Genomic DNA, 24,382 nt, shown 5'->3' on the forward strand with positions numbered 1-24,382 from the left:
GTGGTGGTTTTAATTACAGCAGGATCCTACCTACCCATAAATGCAGGCTTTACTGAAAGAGATGTCCACATCCACCCAGGAATTCAGACATCAGCCTAAGGGCTCATACTCACTTGCACGAGACTCAGATTGGAGCGTTCTTCCGCATAAGAATACTAGCAGCCGCACGCTCCGTTCCTCTGTGCCGGGTGCAGCGACGGGTATTGCCGTGCGAGACTCATCCGAGTCTTGCACAAGTGAGTATGAGCCCTAAGAGAGGTATTCACATTGATATGTAGAGATCCATCAGTTTTGAGACCACCTTGATGTTGGTTGATGGGCAGGCATGAATTGGCCAAATTATGTGCTAAGCATCTAATTTTTCCTAGTATTCAGAAGCAGTATTGCTAGTCATATTTCATATATTTCACATTGACATGCTTTAGCACTACAGAGTGAAACTTTTTTTGTATACTGTAAAGAAGGGGGTCCTTTGAATATATGTTCATCAATTTATCTCAATTAAGTCAAGATTCATTTTTTTTCTCATAACTTAACAACTCAGCATGCCATGTATTGTGGTAAACATGCAGCAACAAACCAACAAAAAACTGCACCAAAGGCTGGTGCAAATTAAACCATAGTACCAAAAACCCAGTTAGATTCATTATAAACACAGAGAATAAGAGAGCCATGTTCTGCTGGATGCCATATGTACTTATGTGTTGTAGCAGAATACCTCTATAATCAGGGGTTGTATGAAGAACCATGTTTATTGCTGTAAATTACAGTGCTCCTTACAGGCTCAGAACATTAGGGTTCACTGTGTGAGGGCGACTGGGTCATGGAATGTTTTTAATAATAATAATCACATAATTTAATATCTCTGTATAATAGCACGTTAATTGTGATGGCTTTCAAAATCTTATCTGCTATTAAATATTAGATGTGATATTGTTTTTGACCATTCTGCAAGCAGTGTTGTTTCGATAGCCGGGATTCTAATATGTTACCGTTTATTATGATTGCCTCTGTAGCGTGTTTTGTTCTTCCAGCATTCTTGCCTCTGACATCTATGTCTGAGTGGTATTCAATGCTCATTCCTGTTTTGTATTTGGTGTTTGCAAACAAATATGCACACTGAGTGCCTGCAGCCTGAAGCCGTCTTTTATAGTGCTGCCAACATTTGTAGGAATAACTTTAAAGCTCCGTGCCTATGCATATGGCAATTTAGCTGACAGTCTGATAGAGACAATTGCATATCATAAAGCTATGTATGATGACTCCATACATCATGATGTACCTTCCTCGACACTGCAGGATAAATTACAGAAGAGATTACAGGATGGATTACAGAAATAATGGCCAGCTCCGATTCAAATTCCTCAAGAGGAAATAAACTGGATTAGATTAAAAGATGGCTCAGCAGTTATCCCCAGATGGCACTACTTAACTCCTTAAAGATTGGCACAAGCAAAAATAAGTCATAACAGATTAAAGATCAGGGATTCTTACAACACTGTGGAAATTTAAGTGTCAGTCCTGTGTTTTATCGTGGCTATGACATAAATGTCATAGGTCTGCTCTGTATGTTCTTTAGGCCTCGTTAAGACGTCAGTGTGTCCGCTACGTGTGATGATAGTTGTCACACGATAGCTGTCAGCTTCAGCAATGCTAGTTATCCAGAAAAGACGTCATATTTTTTAATCATTTAAATAAATAATTTAAAAAAACGGCATGGGGTCCCCCCATTTTTGACAACTAGCTAAGCTAAAGCAGACAGCTGGGGGCTGGTATTCTCAGGCTGAAAAGGGGCCATGGATATTGGCTCTCCCAGCCTAAAAATAGCAGCTTGCAGCCGTCTCTGAAAAAGCGCATCTATTCTGGTGCTTTGCCTGGCTCACGGTGATCTGCGGTGAACTCAGTGAGCTGAACTGCGGTGAACTAACTGAGTTTTTCTCACAATTATGAGGTCACCGCAGTTCAACCTAGCTGGGAACGCAGCCTCACTGACCCACGGTAACTTTGATGATGTCACCACTGCTCACTGATGCTGCACTCACAGCAGCTCATTCCTCAGTGGTTCTAGGCCTGGATGGTCGCATCTCGGCAACATCCAGGTTGAAAACTGTTTATCCCCAGACATGGATTACAGCGTGGGACAGAACGACTGACAGGTGAGGGATATGGTTGTTTTTATTTTTGTCTTATTGCAGGAAACCATGGCTTCAGTGGAATTAAGTGTTAGGTGAGTATAACGGTGTTTGCTTGTTTTTTAATAAAAAGGAAAAGTGTGTTCTGTTTTTATTTCAAATATAGGACTTTATACTTTCTGTGTATTTATTTACAATACAACTATAGGATTAGTAATGGATAGGTTTTCTTATAAAAACCTCCCTTTACTAAGCCGTAGGCTTGATGCCACCGGACAATACAAAGGTGACACAAAAATGATGCAAGAGTCTGTCTGGATCACAGAAACTCACTCAGCTTTTATGCACATACACTGATTATAAGCAAACAGGTCACAGGTGAGCATGTTACCTTTAGTAGCCATAAAAAAAAACCATTTGTGTGACCTTCTGTGCATGTTATCAGGCCAAAATCACCATGGTATGTAAACTTTTGATCAGGGCCATTTGTATGTTTTGGGTTGTCATTATGATTTAAATAGAGAAAACACAGTAGTTTGACAATAAATGGCTTCTCTCAACCACTAACCATAAATGGAGAAACCATTTTGGTGTTATTATTCATATTCTCTGAAAAAAGGCCAAGAAAGCAAAAATTCTGCCGGGGTATGTAAACTTTTGAGCACAACTGTATGTACACTGCTCAAAAAAATAAAGGGAACACTTAAACAACAGAATATAACTCCAAGTAAATCAAACTTCTGTGAAATCAAACTGTTCTCTTAGGAGGCAACACTGTTTGACAATCAATTTTACATTCTATTGTGCAAATGGAATAGACAACAGATGGAAGGAAGGAGTGGTTCTGCAGGTGGGAACCACAGACCACATCTCAGTACCAATGCTTTCTGGCTGATGTTTTGGTCACTTTTGAATGTTGGTTCTGCTATCACACTCGTGGTAGCATGAGACGGACTCTACAACCCACACAAGTGGCTTAGGTAGTGCAGCTCATCCAGGATGGCACATCAATGCGAGCTACGGCAAGGTTTGCTGTGTCTGTCAGCATAGTGTTCAGAGGCTGGAGGCGCTACCAGGAGATAGGCCAGTACACCAGGAGATGTGGAGGGGGACGTAGGAGGGCAACAACCCAGCAGCAGGACCGCTACCTCAGCCTTTATGCAAGGAGGATCAGGAGGAACACTGCCAGAGCCCTGCAAAATGACCTCCAGCAGGCCACAAATGTGCATGTGTCTGCACAAATGGTTAGAAACCAACTCCATGAGGATGGTCTGAGTGCCCAATATCCACAGATGGGGGTTGTGCTCATAGCGCAACACCATGCAGGACACTTGGCATTTGCCACAGAACACACATGATTGGCAAATTTGCCACTGGCGCCCTGTGTTCTTCACAGATGAAAGCAGGCTCACACTGAGCACATGTGACAGACATGACAGAGTCTGGAGATGCCGTGGAGAGTGATCTGCTGCCTGTAACATCCTTCAGCATTACCGGTTTGGCAGTGGGTCAGTAATGGTGTGGGGTGGCATTTCTTTGGAGGGCTGGACAGCCCTCCATGTGCTTGCCAGAGGTAGACTGACTGCCATTAGGTACCAAGATGAGATCCTCAGACCCCTTGTGAGACCATATGCTGGTGCTGTTGGCCCTGGGTTCCTCCTAATACAGGCCAATGCCAGACCTCATGTGGCTGGAGTGTGTCAGCAGTTCCTGCAAGATGAAGGCATTGAAGCTATGGACTGGCCCGCCCGTTCCCCAGAACTGAATCCGATTGAACACATCTGGGACATCATGTCTCGCACAATCCACCACTGTCACGTTGCACCACAGACTATACAACAGAGAGGGGGCTGACAGCAGTCACTTATCGGGGCACCCGTTCCATGTCCAGGGAACCTTCCTGGATATCCTCCAATGATTAAAAAAGATGAACAGCGCTCCAGCCAGGTGTATAGGTATCAAAAATGAGGTATTTATTAAGCCATAAAAAGCAACGTTTCGACCAACATTTGGTCTTTTTCAAGCATGCTTGAAAAAGACGAAATGTTGGTCGAAACGTTGCTTTTTATGGCTTAATAAATACCTCCTTTTTGATACCTATACACCTGGCTGGAGCGCTGTTCATCTTTTTTAACCCCTTAAGCCCAGAGGGTGGTTTGCACGTTAATGACCGGGCCAATTTTTACAATTCTGACCACTGTCTCTTTATGAGGTTATAACTCTGGAACGCTTTAACGGATCTTGGCGATTCTGACCTTGTTTTCTCATGAGATATTGTACTTCATGTTAGTGGTAAAATTTATTCGATATAACTTGCGTTTATTTGTGAAAAAAATGGAAATTTGGCGAAAATTTTGAAAATTTCGCAATTTTCCAACTTTGAATTTTTATGCCCTTAAATCACAGAGATATGTCACGGAAAATACTTAATAAGTAACCTGGAATAATAACACTGGCGCTCACCCCAAAAAAAGAAGAAAGGAGATCCTCAGCTGCTGGAGTCAACCAGGGTAGTGCGTCCCTGAATAGCAATATAACTTACAACCAAAATGAACACCGCGCTTAAGGATCCCAGAACAGATGATATTAGGGTGGAAACACTAGGAAATAATGAATACCCAGGGTCTCCGCTTAGATTCTTAGTATAGAAAAAACCTCGTGCACCCTCACCACCAATGACACATTCTTACTCTGACCCCATGGCACACCACTGTCCACTGTGAGTCACCCAATACAATTAGCTCGTCAGATGTAAATAAACCTTATAATTTGCGCTCACCTCGCATATGGTTGCGGCGTCTGGATGTGAGCCTTTGCTTGATGTATACCTTTGCCCACCCGATAGGTGCAGCTGGGGGCTTGAGTGTAGTGCGCACCAGATAGCTGAGTGCAGTATCTATCCAGGGAAGCCCCGGCCGGTAGCGTTCCCTGGATACCACATGCAAAAAAGATGGCCGTTAAGCTCCTCCTACTATGTGACGTCACCTGTAGTACGGAGCGCTGGAAGACTCAAAAAAGGGGGGAAAAGGATCAACCAACGCGTTTCGAAGAGCAGCGCTCTTCTTCCTCAGGGTTACCGCTCCCCTTGCTTCTCTTATCTTATATACTCTCTAGCCATCTGTACGCATAGCCCCTAACCATGCTGCTCCATTCCTATCGTCCCTGTGGCTAAATTCACCCCAGGGCCGAATACCTATGCATTCTTTGTATTGCACTGCACATTTTTATTAGATCTTTTCATTTTCTAGCCCACTTCATTAACCTACCATCAAATTAGAAACTATAAATAAATCAATAAATATAATATAATTGCAGTGCACAAATTTTGTTTTTTTACCACTGATTCTCCTAATATCCGCAGTGACCAGTGTGTCAAAAGTGCGGAAGGCACTCGAATACTCCTGTACAGGTGTGAATCTCGAAGGATTAGATAGTGTAGTGTGAACATATTCATCCGTTGTTTGGTTCCTGCCTCCGGTACTGATGGTCTCCTTCTTTAGGAAGTACTTTTTCAGGGCTAGATTGCGTAGATATTTTTTCAAGCAGATATACACTCACCGGCCACTTTATTAGGTACACCATGCTAGTAACGGGTTGGACCCCCTTTTGCCTTCAGAACTGCCTCAATTCTTCGTGGCATAGATTCAACAAGGTGCTGGAAGCATTCCTCAGAGATTTTGGTCCATATTGACATGATGGCATCACACAGTTGCCGCAGATTTGTCGGCTGCACATCCCAAAGATGCTCCATACAAGGCAGGATGGATCCATGCTTTCATGTTGTTTACGCCAAATTCTGACCCTACCATCCGAATGTCGCAGCAGAAATCGAGACTCATCAGACCAAGCAACGTTTTTCCAATCTTCTACTGTCCAATTTCGATGAGCTTGTACAAATTGTAGCCTCAGTTTCCTGTTCTTAGCTGAAAGGAGTGGTACCCGGTGTGGTCTTCTGCTGCTGTAGCCCATCTGCCTCAAAGTTCGACGCACTGTGCGTTCAGAGATGCTCTTAGGCCTACCTTGGTTGTAACGGGTGGCGATTTGAGTCACTGTTGCCTTTCTATCAGCTCGAACCAGTCTGCCCATTCTCCTCTGACCTCTGGCATCAACAAGGCATTTCCGCCCACAGAACTGCCGCTCACTGGATTTTTTTTCTTTTTCGGACCATTCTCTGTAAACCCTAGAGATGGTTGTGCGTGAAAATCCCAGTAGATCAGCAGTTTCTGAAATACTCAGACCAGCCCTTCTGGCACCAACAACCATGCCGCGTTCAAAGGCACTCAAATCACCTTTCTTCCCCATACTGATGCTCGGTTTGAACTGCAGGAGATTGTCTTGACCATGTCTACATGCCTAAATGCACTGAGTTGCCGCCATGTGATTGGCTGATTAGAAATTAAGTGTTAACAAGAAGTTGGACAGGTGTACCTAATAAAGTGGCCTGTGAGTGTATAACTTAAATGGATTAGTAGCAGATGTGGGTGCAAATTTTAACCCCTTTTGCAACAAGGATATTTCACTGTTTGACAGCACATGCTCACTCAAGTTAAATATTTTTTGTGTGTTACTGTTTGTCACATTACTTGAGGTGCTCCCTATTGTTTTAACTTTGGAGCATTTCCCACCCCTCTTGCCTCTTTTGGCTTTGTGGTTCGCACCTGAAAAATAGGGAAACTATTACAGGTTTCTTTAGATACGTGCGGGCATGGGTAGGGGCGGTGCGTACAGATGGCTAGAGAGTATATAAGATAAGAGAAGCAAGGGGAGCGGTAACCCTGAGGAAGAAAAGCGCTGCTCTTCGAAACGCGTTGGTTGATCCTTTTCCCCCCTTTTTTGAGTCTTCCAGCACTCCGTACTACAGGTGACGTCACATAGTAGGAGGAGCTTAACGGCCATCTTTTTTGCATGCGGTATCCAGGGAACGCTACCGGTCGGGGCTTCCCTGGATAGATACTGCACTCAGCTATCTGGTGCGCACTACACTCAAGCCCCCAGCTGCACCTATCGGGTGGGCAAAGGTATACATCAAGCAAAGGCTCACATCCAGACGCCGCAACCATATGAGAGGTGAGCGCAAATTATAAGGTTTATTTACATCTGACGAGCTAATTGTATTGGGTGACTCACAGTGGACAGTGGTGTGCCATGGGGTCAGAGTAAGAATGTGTCATTGGTGGTGAGGGTGCACGAGGTTTTTTCTATACTAAGAATCTAAGCGGAGACCCTGGGTATTCATTATTTCCTAGTGTTTCCACCCTAATATCATCTGTTCTGGGATCCTTAAGCGCGGTGTTCATTTTGGTTGTAACTTAATAAGTAACATTTCCCACATGTCTACTTTCCATCAGCACAATTTTGGAACCAACATTTTTTTTTGTTAGGGAGTTATAAGGGTTAAAAGTTGACCAGAAATTTCTCATTTTTACAACGACCACATCTCATTTGAAGTCATTTTGAGGGGTCTATATGATAGAAAATACCCAAGTGTGACACCATTCTAAAAACTGCACCTCTCAAGCTGCTCAAAACGACATTCAAGAAGTTTATTAACCCTTCAGGTGTTTCACAGGAATTTTTGGAATGTTTAAATAAAAATGAACATTTAACTTTTTTTCACACAAAATTTATTTCAGCTCCAATTTGTTTTATTTTACCATGGGTAACAGGAGAAAATGGACCCCAAAAGTTGTTGTACAATTTGTCCTGAGTATGCTGATACCCCATATGTGGGGGTAAACCACTGTTTTGGCGCATGGCAGAGCTCGGAAGGAAAGGAGCGCCATTTGACTTTTCAATGCAAAATTGACTGGAATTGAGATGGGACGCCATGTTGCGTTTGGAGAGCCCCTGATGTGCCTAAACATTGAAACCCCCCACAAGTGACAGCATTTTGGAAAGTAGACCCCTTAAGGAACTTATCTAGATGTGCGGTGAGCACTTTGACCCAACAAGTGCTTCACAGAAGTTTATAATGCAGAGCCGTAAAAATAAAAAATCATATTTTTTCACAAAAATGATATTTTCGCCCCCAATTTTTTATTTTCCCAAGGGTAAGAGAAGAAATTAGACCACAAAATTTGTTATGCGATTTGTCCTGAGTACGACGATACCCCATATGTGGGGGTAAACCACTGTATGGGTGCATAGCTGAGCTCGGAAGGGAAGGAGCGCCATTTTACTTTTCAATGCAAAATTGACTGGAATTAAGATGGGACGCCATGTTGCGTTTGGAGAGCCTCTGATGTGCCTAAACATTGAAATCCCCCACAAGTGACACCATTTTGGAAAGTAGACCCCTTAAGGAACTTATCTAGATGTGTGGTGAGCACTTTGACCCAACAAGTGCTTCACAGAAGTTTATAATGCAGAGCCGTAAAAATACAAAATCATATTTTTTCACAAAAATGATCTTTTCGCCCCCAATTTTTTATTTTCCCAAGGGTAAGAGAAGAAATTAGACCACAAAAGTTGTTATGCAATTTGTCCTGAGTACGACGATACCCCATATGTGGGGGTAAACCACTCTATGGGCGCATAGCAGAGCTCGGAAGGGAAGGAGCGCCATTTTACTTTTCAATGCAAAATTGACTGGAATTAAGATGGGACGCCATGTTGCGTTTGGAAAGCCCCTGATGTGCCTAAACATTAAAAACCCCCACAAGTGACACCATTTTGGAAAGTAGACCCCCTAAGGAACTTATCTAGATGTGTTTTGAGAGCTCGAACCCCCCCAAGTGTTTCACTACAGTTTATAACGCAGAGCCGTGAAAATAAAAATTCTTTTTTTTTTCACAAAAATTAGTTTTTTAGCCCCCAGTTTTGTATTTTCACAAGGGTAGCATGATAAATTGGACCCCAAAAGTTGTTGTCCAATTTGTCCTGAGTACGCTGATACCCCATATGTGGGGGGAACCACTGTTTGGGCGCATGGCAGAGCTTGGAAGGGAAGGAGCGCCATTTGGAATGCAGACTTAGATGGATTGGTCTGCAGGCGTCACGTTGCATTTGCAGAGCCCCTGATGTACCCAAACAGTACAAACCCCCACAAGTGACCCCATATTGGAAACTAGACCTCCCAAGGAACTTATCTAGATGTGTTAGGAGAACTTTGAACCCCCAAGTGTTTCACTACAGTTTACAACACAGAGCCGTGAAAATAAAAAATCCTTTTTTTCCCACAAAAATGATTTTTAGCCCCCCAAATTTTTATTTTCCCAAGGATAACAAGAGAACTTGGACCCCAAAAGTTGTTGTCCAATTTGTCCCGAGTACGCTGATACCCCATATGTTGGGGTAAACCCCTGTTTGGGCGCATGGGAGAGCTCGGAACTGAAGGAGCACTGTTTTACTTTTTCAATGCAGAATTGGCTGGAATTGAGATCGGACGCCATGTCGCCTTTGGAGAGCCCCTGATGTGCCTGAACAGTGGAAACTCCCCAATTCTACCTGAAACCCTAATCCAAACACACCCCTAACCCTAATCCCAACTGTAACCCTAACCACACCCCTAACCCTGACACACCCCTAATTCTAATCCCAACCCTAATCCCAACCGTAAATGTAATCCAAACCCTAACCCTAACTTTAGCCCCAACCCTAACCCTAACTTTAGCCCCAACCCTAACTTTAGCTCCAACCCTAGCCTCAACCCTAACCCTAGCCCTAACCCTAGCCCTAGCCCTAACCCTAGCCCTAGCCCTAGCCCTAACCCTAGCCCTAACCCTAGCCCTAACCCTAGCCCTAACCCTAACCCTAGCCCTAATGGGAAAATGGAAATAAATACATTTTTTTAATTTTATTATTTTTCCCTAACTAAGGGGGTGATGAAGGGGGGTTTGATTTACTTTTATAGCGTTTTTTATATCGGATTTTTATGATTGGCAGCTGTCACACACTAAAAGACGCTTTTTATAGCAAAAAAGTTTTTGCGTCTCCACATTTTGAAACCCATAATTTTTCCATATTTTGGTCCACAGAGTCATGTGAGGTCTTGTTTTTTGTGGGACGAGTTGACGTTTTTATTGGTAAAATTTTTGGACACGTGACAGTTTTTGATCACTTTTTATTCCGATTTTTGTGAGGCAGAATGACCAAAAACTAGCTATTCATGAATTTCTTTTGGGGGAGGTGTTTATACCGTTCCACGTTTGGTAAAATTGATAAAGCAGTTTTATTCGTCGGGTCAGTACGATTACAGCGATATCTGATTTATATCATTTTTTTTATGTTTTGCCACTTTTATACGATAAAAGCTATTTTATAGAAAAAATAATTATTTTGGCATCGCTTTATTCTGAGGACTATAACTTTTTTATTTTTTTGGTTATGATGCTATATGGCAGCTCGTTTTTTGCGGGACAAGATGACGTTTTCAGCTGTACCATGGTTATTTATATTCGTCTTTTTGATCGCGTGTTATTCCACTTTTTGTTCGGCGGTATGATAATAAAGCGTTGTTTTTTGGCTCGTTTTTTTTTTTTTTTCTTACGGTGTTCACTGAAGTGAAGTGGGACAGTTTTATAGGTTGGGTCGTTACGGACGCGGCTATACTAAATATGTGTACTTTTTTTTTTTTTTTTTTTTTTTTTTTAGATAAAGAAATGTATTTATGGGAATAATATTTTTTTTTTTCTTCCTTAGGATTTTTTTTTTTTTTTACACATGTCTTTTGTTTTTTTTAACTTTTTTACGTTGTCCCGGGGGGGACATCACAGATCGCCGATCTGACAGTTTGCACGGCACTCTGTCAGATCGGCGATCTGACATACAGCAGTGCAGGCTTACCAGCGCCTGCTGTGGACCCGGAAGTACTCCCTGCAGGACCCGGATGCAGCCGCGCGGCCATTTTGGATCCGGGGACTGCAGGGAGGAGACGCTCGGTATAAGGTGAGTACATCACCTTGTACCGATCGTCTCAGGGAAGCACGCAGGGAGCCCCCTCCCTGCGCGATGCTTCCCTGTACCGCCGGTACGCTGTGATCATGTTTGATCGCAGTGTGCCGGGGGTTAATGTGCCGGGGGCGTTCCGTGACCACTCCTGGCACATAGTGCCGGATGTCAGCTGCGATAGGCAGCTGACACCCGGCCGCGATCGGCCGCGCTCCCCCCGTGAGTGCGGCCGATCGCTATGACGTACTATCCCTTCGGTGGGAATTAAGGCCCACCCCACCTCGACGGGATAGTACGTCATATGGGATTAAGGGGTTAATCGTTGCACCACAGACTGTCCTGGAGTTGGCGGATGCTTTAGGGTATGTGCACACATTGCAGATTCCATTGCAGATTTTTCCGCGTGGATTCTGCAGAATCCGCAGGTAAAATGCCCTGTGTTTTACCTGCCGATTTCCTGCCAATTTTGTGCAGAATTCGCCTGCGTTTTTAAACCTGCGGATTCCTATTATGGAATAGATGTAAAACGCTGTGGAATCCGCACAAAAATGACATGCTGCGGAAAATAAACCGCAGTGTTTCTGCACAGAATTTTCTGAAGCATGTCCACTGCGGATTTTGTTTTCCATAGGTTTACATGGTACTGTACATCGCATGGAAAACTGCTGCAGATCCGCAGGGCCAAATGCTCTGCGGATCCGCAGCCAAATCCGCAACGTGTGCACATACCCTTAGTCCAGGTCTGGGAAGAGATTCCTCAGGATACCATCCGCTGCCTCATCAGGAGCATGCCCAGGCGTTGTAGGGAGGTCATACAGGCACGTGGAGGCCACACACAACTGAGCATCATTTCCTTTTCTTCAGGCATTCCCACTGAAGTTGGATCAGCCTGTAACTTCATTTTCCACTTTGATTTTGAACATCATTCCAACTCCAGACCTCCATGGGATATTAGTTGTGATTTACGTTGATAATTTTTAGGTTTTATTGTTCTCAACACATTCCACTATGTAATGAATAAAGATTTGCAACTGGATTATTTCATTCAGTGATATCTAGGATGTGGGAAACTAGTGTTCCCTTTATTTTTTTGAGCAGTGTATACATATATATATCGCAATGATCTTATAACAAAATCATATTTAGTGTACAAAATACCTTAATTTAAAGGGTACCTTATATGCAGTGAATTCTGTTTATTTCATTTTCTATTGCAGCACTATGCATGCCACGTTGTTTAAATGGTGGACTCTGTGTAACTCCAGGATTGTGCATCTGTCCTCCAGGATACTATGGCACCAACTGTGATAAAGGTACATTACATATAGTTCAGCAACATTATACATAAAAAATATATTTCATATAATTATCTTTCATTTCAAATCTATTTCCATATCTTATATTTGGAAACATCTTTCATTTATGATCATTGCCACTAACAAGACTTCATCTCTTATAACTCGAGTATAGGATTATGTAGTGTGACTAATAAGCATACACTGTACTGAAGATGTGTGTAGCATAGGATATTGTGTTAGGCAAGAAAGAGACAACCTTAAACCCTACAGGACCTGATTCATTATTTGCGGGGATATTTTTAAGTCCGTTTTCTTTAATGTCTTGTGCTGTTCATTGCTGTTCTTTGCATCAAATTCTTCAAAAGTAAAAGAACAGAGGATATAAACACACATAGGGTAATATAATAATATAATTTTAAAAGTGAAATTGGGGGGCGAGGAGGTTGCTCACCTGATCTGGTTGTGTATGTCACAACTCCAATAAATGTCCACATATTATTCAGCTCTTGCAGTAATGTCTGCAGATAAAAAAGGATCTTCTGCACGTAGATTGAGGAGAATTAGGAGACAGGTGTTCTTGTGCTGCTGTGAAAAAGGAATATTTCCATGTGTTATTAATGCTTTTCTCAAAACTCAACTACATAACTACATCATGTGGTTCAGTTTTGAGAAAGAGTTTGGTACGAATACCCTTAATTAATAACACCTTACTGAATTATTACCACACGTTGAGCCTCAACTTTATCACAGCAGTGTGGTCAACCAGAACGTCTGTCTCCTACTTCTCCTAAATTCTTAGAAAAGGCAAATCTTTCATGAAAATAATTGCTATAAATAAAACTATGGAACTTTTTAAAAAAGTTGAACTTAATGAATCCAAGAAATCCGGAAAAGCCACACTGACATAAAGTTCAGAATACTAATTAAACAACAAAAAACAACCTGAAAAAAGGGACAAATCCTTGGATGATTTTGTCACAAATCAAAAACTCGCTGATTGAAAATGCTCTAGTGAATTGGGCCCATAGTTTGCTCTTTGTCGTATACCGTAAGTTTCTAAGTATAGCATATAATTAGCGGGTAGTTTTACTTTCAGGATCAGGAAGATAGAATTCAATCTTATAAACATCAGACTAATTGTATTATTTTGATGTTATTAATATTGGCATATAATCACAGCAGCAGCGGGGTAAGTAGGAAACCCCATGCAAGTTATATTTCATATTAGGATAAGAGGACGATACAGTACATTTAAGAAATTAAGATACCATACATGTATTCTTCTTCATTTCTGTATACAGCAAACTGTACTACAAGTTGCCTGAATGGAGGAACATGCTTCTACCCTGGGAAGTGTATCTGCCCATCAGGTTACGAAGGAGATCAGTGTGAAACAAGTATGTGACCAGAACCCACTCTGCTGAAATTCTGCAATTCATGTCTCCTTTGTCTGTGTTAGGTTAAAATGTAATAAATTGTAACCCCCACTGCAGCTTTCAAGCTGCTTTTATTTATGTCAAGATCAAAGAATTTTCAGAGGTTTGGCATCAAAGCCTTTCACACATGCCACTGTAACTGGGTGATGTTTGAAGCACAAATGTATTCACATTTTCCTATCAGCTTCTACGCCAATAAGCTTACATTTAACCTCCGCTGTAGTAACATCTTTGTATAGCAGTACAGTATTTAGCATTTAGAAAGGTAGACACGTCTCAGATTATTTGCAATATTGAACAACAAATACAGGAAGTTTTTAAAACAATTACATAGAAATATTAAACTGAAATATGCAAGAAGGATCCAAGGCACCGCCAACTACCTTATTCAATGCTTTATTGTGAAGCACAAAAGCACACAACAGCATAATGCTGAGCTTTGTCACACTGCATGCCGAAAGTTGCTGTTAAATGCATTTTTGCTCCACGATAAAGCAATAAAAAAATGTAACTGGAGGTGCCTTGGACCCTTTCTGCGTATTTGACTTTAATGGTGTATCAAGGTGGAACGTACCCTTATCACATCTCGACCTCGAACAGTGCACACGGTACTAAGTTGACATTTTTCTATATTCTTAGCCACCAGCCACTTCATCAATTTATGGATACATATTGAATAAACCAGTCACACCACTTTTAATCATGATGGTAACGTCGGCATGTTATTGTATCACTGTATCGTCACATAAGCCCGGGAGTATTATGAAAGCACTATTCTTACAATGTGTGTAGGTTACTAACTTTACTGTTGTAAAACATGGCCAAAAGTATGTGGGCTAGCCCTTATAATTAGCAGGTGGCCAAAAGAATGTGGGCTAGCCCTTATAATCAGCAGGTGGCCAAAAGTATGTGGGCTAGTTCTTATAATTAGCAGGTGGCTAAAAGTATGTGGGCTAGCCCTTATAATTAGCAGGTGGCCAAAAGTATGTGGGCTAGTCCTTTTAATTGTCAGGTTTACCCATTTTGTTTCCATCAGTTGATGAAAGGTGATTATAATAAGGCAATTAGCCATTCAATTGCGACACATCATAGCCAATCACTTTCCACACTAGTTAGTTTTCTTCTCTGCTACTGTAGCTCTACCTCAGTCATTTTATGTGTTGTTATTGTAAAGTATAAAATCTAGGAGCAACAGCTTAGTAGACAAGCAAAAGGCCATGTGAATCTGCAGAATATGGCCATGGAGGACATATATCATGTGTCCTTTATTGCACTACTCATCATCAAGTCACAAACTAAATCACGCTTCACTATACAAGAGTTTAATGCATTAACTTGATATTAATGGCTATGCTTGTTAAGGGAGATGTTCAACAATCCCAATGTGATGATCATGTGTCCATATTTAAAGGGAACCTTTCATGTCCCCAAATGCTACTAACTATGAGATATGTCACGCAAAATAGTTAATATTTAACAAAATAGTTAATCAATAACATTTTCCACATGTCTACTTTACATCAGCACAATTTTTGAAACACTTTTTTTTGGAAGTTAGAAGGGTTAAAAATTGATCAACAATTTTTCATTTTACAAACAAAATGTATAAAACCATTTTTTAGGGATCATATTTCAAGTGACTTTCAGGGGTCTGCATGACAGAAAATACCCAAAAGTGACACTATTCTAAAAACTGCAACCCTCAAAGTGCACAAAACCACATTCAAGAAGTTTATTATCCCCTCAGGTGCTTCATAGGAATTAAAGCAATATAGAAGAAAAAAATGAACATTTTACTTTTTTCACAAAAATGTTTCTTTAGCTCCAAATTTTTCATTTTCACAAGGGTAATAGGAGAAAATGAGCCACAAAATTTGTTGTGCTTCACAAAAGTTTATAATGTAGAGCCGTGAAAATAAAAAGTAACTTTTTCCCACAAAAAATTCTTTTAGCCCCAAATTTTGCATTTTCACAAGGGAGACAGGAGAAAATGCACCATCACATTTGTTGTGCAATTTCTCCTGACTAGGCCGATACCCCATAAGTGGAGGAAAACTACTGTTTAGGCGCAAGGCAGAGCTCAGAAGGGAAGTGTGGACCTCTCAGTTAGTTGTGCAATTTCTCCTGAGTAATCCAATACCCTACATGTGCAAAACTCAGAAGGGAAGGAGTGCCATAATTTAGTGCAGATTTTACTGTTGTGGTTTGTGGGTGCCATGACCCACTGGGAGAGTCCCTGAGGTGTCAGAACTACAGAACCCCCATAAGTGACCCAATTTTACAAATAAACCTCTCAGTGAATTCATCTAAGGGTGGAGTGATCATAATGACACCATGGGTGTGTCACAGAATGTTATACTACTGGACAGTAGAAAAAAAATAATTAAATTTTTACCTCAAACATTTTGTTTTAGCCCCAGATTATTTTACGTTTTCACAAGGGAAAATGGGTAAAAATGGCATTAAAATTTGTCACACAATCTCTGCTGAACTTGGAAATACCCCATATGTGGCTGTACAGTACTACTTAGACACACGGCAAGACTCGGGAAAGACAGAGCGCTATTTGCCTCCTAGAGCGCAGATTTTCCTAGAATAGTTCGTAGACTCCATATACAGAGCCCCTAAATGCTAGAAGAGCAAAATAACCCCCTCAAGTGACCCCATTTTGGAAATTATCCACCTTTGGGATCCATTCACTACAATGAGGCAGCAGAGTTTCTCTGGATTCCATCTGGCCTCTGTTCAGCAGTGTCATTTTAAGAGGTGCACAAAACTGTGGCCGACCTCACTTTTATGCATGCACAAAAAGACGGACACCGCCGGTTCATAGGCCAGACAACGTTCAAAGTGACTCCATTCTCCTCATTATAGGGAATCTTCCGCTAGGGGTTCTGTCTGAATCACGTTCGGGAGTAGGGCAAAAATACAGAAGTGGTGATGTGTTTCTATTATACTTATCCTCGGACTGTCCCACTCCTGGTTTTGGCTTACAAATACTGAGGTAAAATACTGATCACATACTGATAGTGTGACCGTAGCCTAAGAGTCACTCTCCTATCCCCCCCTTTTCTTGATCTCTGCACTGCAACAACCTTTACTCCTCACACATTAATTTGTGAAATCCCAGAACTGTACCACTATAAACCAGCTCTGGGCCACCATCATAATTAACTCTTCAATTTCCCCATGCATTTGTTAGCTACTTTTAGCAATAGTTCACAGATGATTTCACTGCCTGTACCAGTTTTTTGTCTAATAACATATAGCGGGCACACATATAAAGAAGGAATGTACATGCATTTATGTCAAATTTTCATTAAATGGCAAGTTCACTTTAATAATGGTTAGTAATAGACTAAAATACTATAGTAATATGTAATAATAGACTAACAAGTTAAAGACAGAAGAAACGTTAAATAAGTTGTAAATTCCACCATTCCTTATATAAACAGTAATAGATGATTGATGTTCAGGTGCTTCTCATAAAATTAGAATATCATCAAAAAGTTAATTTATTTCAGTTCTTCAATACAAAAAGTGAAACTCATATTATATTGAGTCATTAGAGAGTGATCTATTTCAAGTGTTTATTTCTGTTTATGTTGATAATTATGGCTTACAGCCAATGAAAACCCAAAAGTTATTATCTCAGTAAATTGGAATACTTTATAATACCAGCTTGAAAAGTGATTTTAAAATCCGAAATATTGGCCTACTGAAATGTATGTTCAGTAAATGCACTCAATACTTGGTCGGGGCTCCTTTTGCATCAACTACTGCATCAATGCAGCGTGCCATGGCGGCAATCAGCCTGTGGCACTGCTGAGGTGTTATGGAAGCCCAGGTTGCTTTGTTAGCAGCCTTCAGCTCATCTGCATTGTTGGGTCTGGTGTCTCTCATCTTCCTCTTGACAATACCCCATAGATTCTCTATGGGGTTAAGGTCAGGCGAGTTTGCTGGCCAATCAAGCACTGTGATACTGTTGTTTTTAAACCAGGTATTGGTGCTTTTGGCAGTGTGGACAGGTGCCAAGTCCTGCTGGAGAATGAAATTTCCATCTCCAAAAAGCTTGTTGGCAGAGGGAAGCATGAAGTGCTCTAAAATTTCCTGGTAGACGGCTGCGCTGACTTTGGTCTTGATAAAATACAGTGGACCTACTCCAATGAAAACCCAAAAATCATTATCTCAGTAACTTAGAATTTGATGTTTTGATGTTAGCACATGGGTTTATTGTCTGTTATGTAAGGTCTCAAGCAAGGGAATCCTAAGATGTCATTCAGTGGTGCAGCATCAAGCAAGCAATATATGGAGATATGTGGTGTTGAGAAAATGTTAGTCAGTAGGGTAGGGGGACATGCCACTTACACATAAGCATACTGTCTATTATCCCTGCTATTATTATTATTACTATTGTTAATCACTTAACACATATAGATTTATCAGCACTTCCTCACTATGGTCCTCAAGTGTTGAGGTGGCTTGGGAGCTGAGCCCGCTCCAGCTGCGGCAAATGCCAGCTGTGTTGCACATGTGTCTATAACAGCAGCAACCAGAGATTACACTGATCTCTGCTGTTTAACCATTCAGGTCAATCTCTGATAATGGCATTTAAATATGAATCAAGTTTCATGAATGACTTTGTGGGTTTATTTCAAGGTAAATGCCAACAGCCATGCCGAAATGGAGGAAAATGTAGTGGCAAGAACAAGTGCAAATGTTCCAAGGGCTACCAAGGAGATCTGTGCTCAAAACGTAAGTCATAAATTTTAATCATGGATTTTATTCACAATATAATCACTAAAACATAACTGGTTGTACAATCATGCAATTTGTTTACCGTAATTATATTCATTGTTATAAATGTATTGAATATTTTCATATGTGTTTTCATCTAATAACAGTCCATAGCATTAATTCTGGTAAAATAGACAGTGGTATTATGTAGAGTAGCATAGCTAGCATTTACATTGCTTTGTTTTTATGCAGCTGTCTGTGAACCCTCATGTGGCTCACATGGAACCTGCATCGAACCCAACAAATGCCAATGCAAGGAAGGCTGGAATGGTAGATACTGTAACAAAAGTAAGTACCGTAAGAGCCAATATTCTATTTATTCCCTGGACTGATGGGTATTGCTAGTTATTAACCATGTTCCAGTAGGATCTGTTCTCAAGTGCTTCACTTGATATGTTTTTTGCCTAGGAACATGGTTGACAGTGAGTTTTCCGACAATAAGTTGTTTAGAAGGATCACTACCACATGTGTTTCACATTATTTAAAACTATCTAATCCATTTGGGTCATACAGTAAAAAAAAGACAATATCAAAACAATGCCTGTTTATGCCAAAACCTTGTGCAGTCAATGGCATTTTTTTGGCATCCAAAAATTGAAAAAGTGGCTTATTTAATACTAAAGTCCCAAACCTGACTATAGTTCATACAAAACAGAAAATGACACAACAGTTTGTTTTCCTTCATAATTTATCCAAAAATATTTCATTCAGTATGTATATACAAGTAATAAATTAAATTTTGCAGTTTATTCACCACCATGAACAAATCAACCATACTGCAGTATGGGCTTGAGCAAGCTTACGATTTGCAGACAGATCCAGGGTGGAGGAGGAGGAGGAGGAGGCTGATAGACAAGTCTGGTCACATGCTCCTCCACCAGCAGCCATCTTATGGAGAGAATGTCAGTCAGTTTGTGAGATGAGGAAAGCTGCCCTAATACGAGAAAGTAGCTGACCATTTTAAGAGTCTCCAAAAAGCAATATCAGTTTAACTGCCGCAAGACAATACATTGTTGAACAGCCGCGAGACATGCAGCCGTGGGTTCTCGAACATATTATTTGAACGCGCCCAAGTTACTCGGTTAGCACCTGAGCATGCTGGGATAACACCTTATCTGATCATGTTTGCTCAACACTATTAACCATCCGTTGCTTTTTTGCATAAAAGAGTTGGCCATTTCAGAGCACGCTTGATTTACTGTGCAACTTTTTATGCCTCTCCAAATTATTTTTATGGGACTTGGTGAGCCGGAGTGTTGCCAACAATAGGAGCAACAGTGACCTCCCCAAAAAAATGACCATAATTTAACCAAGAAATTGAGTGATAGTGGAAATATACACCAGCTCATAAATGGGTATATTGTGGTGCGTGCACAGCTCAGGATGTACCAAATTTATTAAGCGCTATTCTTTTACCAAATTTGACGCATCTTACTTCAGTGTGCTCCTGGTTAAGACTAATATATGAAATGCCTTAGTAAATTTCCCCCTTCGAGTCATGCTCTACTACAGAGTTAGATCCAAAAACTTAAGAGGGGAGCAAGAAAACCACCTCTTTGAGAAAGATTTTCCTGCTTCCATCTAAAGTGATCCAATCCCATTTTGGCACCAAACAGACAGACCTCACACATACCGCAAATAAAGCCATGTGAATGTAGCCTCAGACTGTATTCATGTCATGTTTTTATTTTTATTTTGGCAAAACAAAGCCATCAAGTCATGACAGGTCGCTGCAGTTAAATGACTTATTCCATAATATAGACAATTAAACAACCACATGCTTAGCGAGGGTGAACTTTGTAAAAGCCTTCTTCTACCACGTAGATCTGTCATAAACACCCCAGACTGTGAATTGCCATTTCCCAGTGTTAGGAAAAATAACATAGAGTTAGGGTTCTTTTTACCTCCATAAGAGGGGCCAGACCACCACAGAAGTTTAGACTGGCTGGGAAGTTTTGGCTTCTTTCCAATGCAAGCTTTTAATCAGATATGCTGGCAGATAATGATAGGTACTATTATGGAGAGTGACAGGACTTAAAACAAGCCGGTGCTTATGTATTCATGCCCTGTGCAGAACTGTTTACCAAATCTGTAAGTATGCTGAGCAAACAGTGACATCGCGTAAGAGTCATAACATAGACGGAGCAATAGCATAACAAGGGTGCTACTTTAAAAGAGCCAGAAATGGAACTTTGCTGGGGAAAGAAAGTTTGCGTTCCAGTACTGGCAGAGCCTTCTGTTCATATAAACCAGAAAATCATTAAATAAAGGACTGTGTATTAATGCAAAGCCCGAAAGCCAGCGCTGTGTCGACATTTTCTGATTAATTTTACATCAGAAATTCTAAAGTGTAAGTTACCTTCTGGTAGTAACAAGGAAAAGAAATACTTTTTATCAATCATCCTTAGTCTAGCCTAGACCTCCATATTCCACAGACCTTTGTATTGTACTCAAAATAAATACATTTTACCATCAATAAGGCACAGAAAATATTTCAGACACCTTTCTAATGTTCCTGATTAAGTCCAGTTGCTAAACATATTATTGATAGCATAGCCAACGTCCGTAATGAAAGCTATTCAATCAGTGGGCCATAGTAGTATAGAACAAGTCCTCTGAGGACTACTGCCTAGTTTCTACTATTACATCACAGGTCAGTAACCAGTTTAGAACTGGGGCCATTTTGATGAGTTCCTGACTATGCAGAATTTGGGGTTTTAGCATACTTGCACTTTTAATGGCGCTAAAGAGAAAATTCTCATTCAGATATTTAAATAATTTGCTTCTTTTTTGTGATACATGGGTCTATTTTTTTATGGCCTTTTTATTCCTTTTTTCGCTTTATTCTCGATGAAAAAAAATTAAAGAGAACGTATTTTTACGACTACAAAAGACTGCTAAAAATCATTTTAAATTGTGTTCTAATTTCCTTATAAATAATTTTTAGATACTGAACATATTTTTTTATTATGAACCAATACCAGTGAGTCTGAATTTTTTGTTTGTTTTAGTTTTGTATTTTTTTAAATCTTTTATTTTATTTTACAGACTTCTTAAAAGACCTTTGTGTGGCATTTTAACATACTGTATTAATACAATCTTCTTATTGCTAATTTCCTTAGTAATTGGGGATTGAATATCATCTCTAATCACTGGGAAAATTCAGCCTCCTGGCTGAAAGCAGCAATGACTGGGTTTCCTAGGACCCAGCTGCTCCTGCTCTCTTCTGCCTACATGCATCTAAGAAATATAATAAATGGAAGGTTTGTGGTGTATATCAACACTGACAGCTGATGAAGAAATGTCAAGTGCGCGTTTGCAAGTGTAACCCACTTCTTCTTCAGTAACAAAAGCCATACGTGTTTGTATCTTGAAGAAGTGGCTTACACTTGGGTTACACTCAGGTGTCCTAGTCCAACTATGCCCCCATCGCTGAGTGGCAGCTTTCTGTCAAATTCCATACATTGTACACAGAAAGCTGCTAATCAGTGGTGTGATTAGAGTAATACATAGGGAGCTCTGCTAGATCTGCAGCATTGAAAACTGTGATTCTATTATAACTAGAGATGAGCGAGCCTGAACTTAAAACGTTGGGGTTCATACTGGACAGGTAGTGTCTGGTGCTAAACTCCGAAGATGGACTTCTCCCGGAAGTCCGCTTTAATGTTCGGAGCTCTAAGGGAAGTCTGGGGATGAGAGAGTGTGATTTTCCAGATCCAAAGTGGTTCTCCATTGTTTTCTATGGGGTTCGGGTTCTCGTTCAAGTTCAGGTACAGTTCTGGTACCCCAGCTGAACTTTGGATTAAAGTTTGGGTTGTGTACCAGAATCCGAACTTCCAAGGGTCTGCTCATCATCATTATTACTGCTGCACCCAATAAGCTAATTGAAACATTGCTGGAATCAGGGTCTCTGTCCCTACCTCATGCTGCTGTCAGATTACATTTTGAGGCTGAAAAACTTTCCTGGTCTTTTCTACTATGTCATATCAGGGTTTATTATAAGAAAGCACCGAAACAAGACACGCATTTTCAAAATGACTTAGTCAGGACAAGTGTTCAGTTTCAGGACAAGCTTTCAGTTGCATCAAGTTTTTTTAATGGAAATGATAAATGTCCCTACTTGCTGACAACCAGCAGAGTTATTGAAAAATGTGAGAGATTGAAACACAAGTACAGTGTATTAGAAATGTTTAGACCTTTTAATATACATCCATGAATCTATATTTATATGATCAAGTCCCATTATTATGTATATAATATTATTTTCACAAAACTCAATAAGCAAATATATAATGTGAATAATTCTAATTTATGTTCTGTTGAACTCATATTTTTTCAGGGTATGGAGCCAATGTTATGAATGCCATGAGGCCAACAGGCACCAAGAACAGGCAGCACACACCTTCACCTAAAAGGACTGAAGACAGGCATGTTCCTCCTGAGTCTAATTATATCTGGTGAATACCAGCACATCCGAAAACTTTTACAGTGCACAAAGCTCACAGCTTCCATTAACTTTCCTTGTGTTGGATGGTTTCATGTTCATCGCAGTTTACTGGTCTTAATTTCACTAGCTTCATCATTTTGAACCACTGAGATAACATTGACGTGTGATTGTTGTATGGGCTGTTAACTAACCAGCAGGTTTCTGTTTGTTCTATTGTCCCAGTGGTTCCTAATCTATGTAATATATGTCCACTCTTCAGTATTCTAGTAATAAAACCTAATTTTAAGGAGTAATAAGACAGTAGTATTTTTTTTTACCTATTTGTATTACTTTTGTAGGTTTTTAATTCTCTATATGATCTTTTCATCCTCACACGTTTTCATACTCTAAATACTATTGGCAACTTAAAACAAGTAAAAGGATTTAAAGCTAAATTAAGGTATTTATAATTCATTTTAAAGGGTGGTCAAAATAGCTTTTTGTTTCTACAATGTGTCATTTAATCAACTAGTATAGAAAATGCAGATTGTGTAAAGATATTCTTCATATCAATAAATGAATCTTACAATAGTCTATATGAAATAAAAAGTCACATAAATTGTATGCAAAAAATTTATGTCGTTAATGCTTAATGTGATTAACTGTTCCCAATAGTTTTTAAGCTCAAAAACCTATTTAAGCAGTGGTAACAAGGAGAAAATTACGTTTTTTTTCTTTTAGTCATTATCTGGAACTGTTACACTCACTGTTCACTATCGAGTGCTAGGCTTGCTTTACACACATGCTGAAGAGCAAGTTGTCAATCAGTGTGATGGGGAGAGTGGTCACAGTGTAAGTAGTGATGAGTGTAACCATCTCGCTCCACTGGTTGCCATCAAGATGGCTAGAGGGATGTAGATGGACATAAACCCGACACTGCGGGGAGCCAGCCGTCAATCAGCATGATGTCAGCAATCACTCCCCATCGACAGAGCAGAACAGAAGAGAAGCCTCTGCTCTATCTGCATGATGTCAATGGAAGCCGATGAATATGACAGGAATGGTGAGAGACCGCTCTGTGCCGACAGATATTTGTGTTGGATACAACAGGCAGATAGTTAGCAACTACCTGCCTGTTAGTGCTTATGTAAGGGGAAAAATATTTAGAATTGAGAGTCCTCAGTGGTTGATACCTTTTAATGGCTAACTGAAAAGATGGTAACAAATTGCAAGCTTTCGAGACTACACAGGTCTCTTCATCAGGCAAAGACTAAAAGAAATTCTGAAGATTCACATATTTAACCACTGAGGACTCTCAATTCTAAATATTTTTCTATCTACTGGCTAACACGGTACCAAGATATATAGCTTTCCTGTATGTAAGGGGAGTGACTGGAAAACGTC

The 24,382-nt window shown here is 40.4% G+C and overlaps 1 protein-coding gene across 1 annotated transcript in view; it reads left to right on the forward strand.

Moving 5' to 3' along the window:
- The window catches only part of WIF1 (Wnt inhibitory factor 1), a 230,938-nt gene extending 207,333 nt beyond the window's left edge, over positions 1-23,605 (forward strand). The window contains exons 6-10 of the mRNA XM_077265198.1: positions 12,239-12,334; positions 13,621-13,716; positions 18,415-18,510; positions 18,745-18,840; positions 22,892-23,605. Coding sequence (XP_077121313.1) covers positions 12,239-12,334; positions 13,621-13,716; positions 18,415-18,510; positions 18,745-18,840; positions 22,892-23,013 — 506 coding nt within the window. The 3' untranslated portion in view covers positions 23,014-23,605. The remainder of the gene's footprint in view (positions 1-12,238; positions 12,335-13,620; positions 13,717-18,414; positions 18,511-18,744; positions 18,841-22,891) is intronic.
- Positions 23,606-24,382: the final 777 nt, after the last annotated feature.

This window comes from Ranitomeya variabilis, chromosome 5 (genome assembly GCF_051348905.1).
Source record: "Ranitomeya variabilis isolate aRanVar5 chromosome 5, aRanVar5.hap1, whole genome shotgun sequence".
NCBI lineage: Eukaryota > Metazoa > Chordata > Amphibia > Anura > Dendrobatidae > Ranitomeya > Ranitomeya variabilis.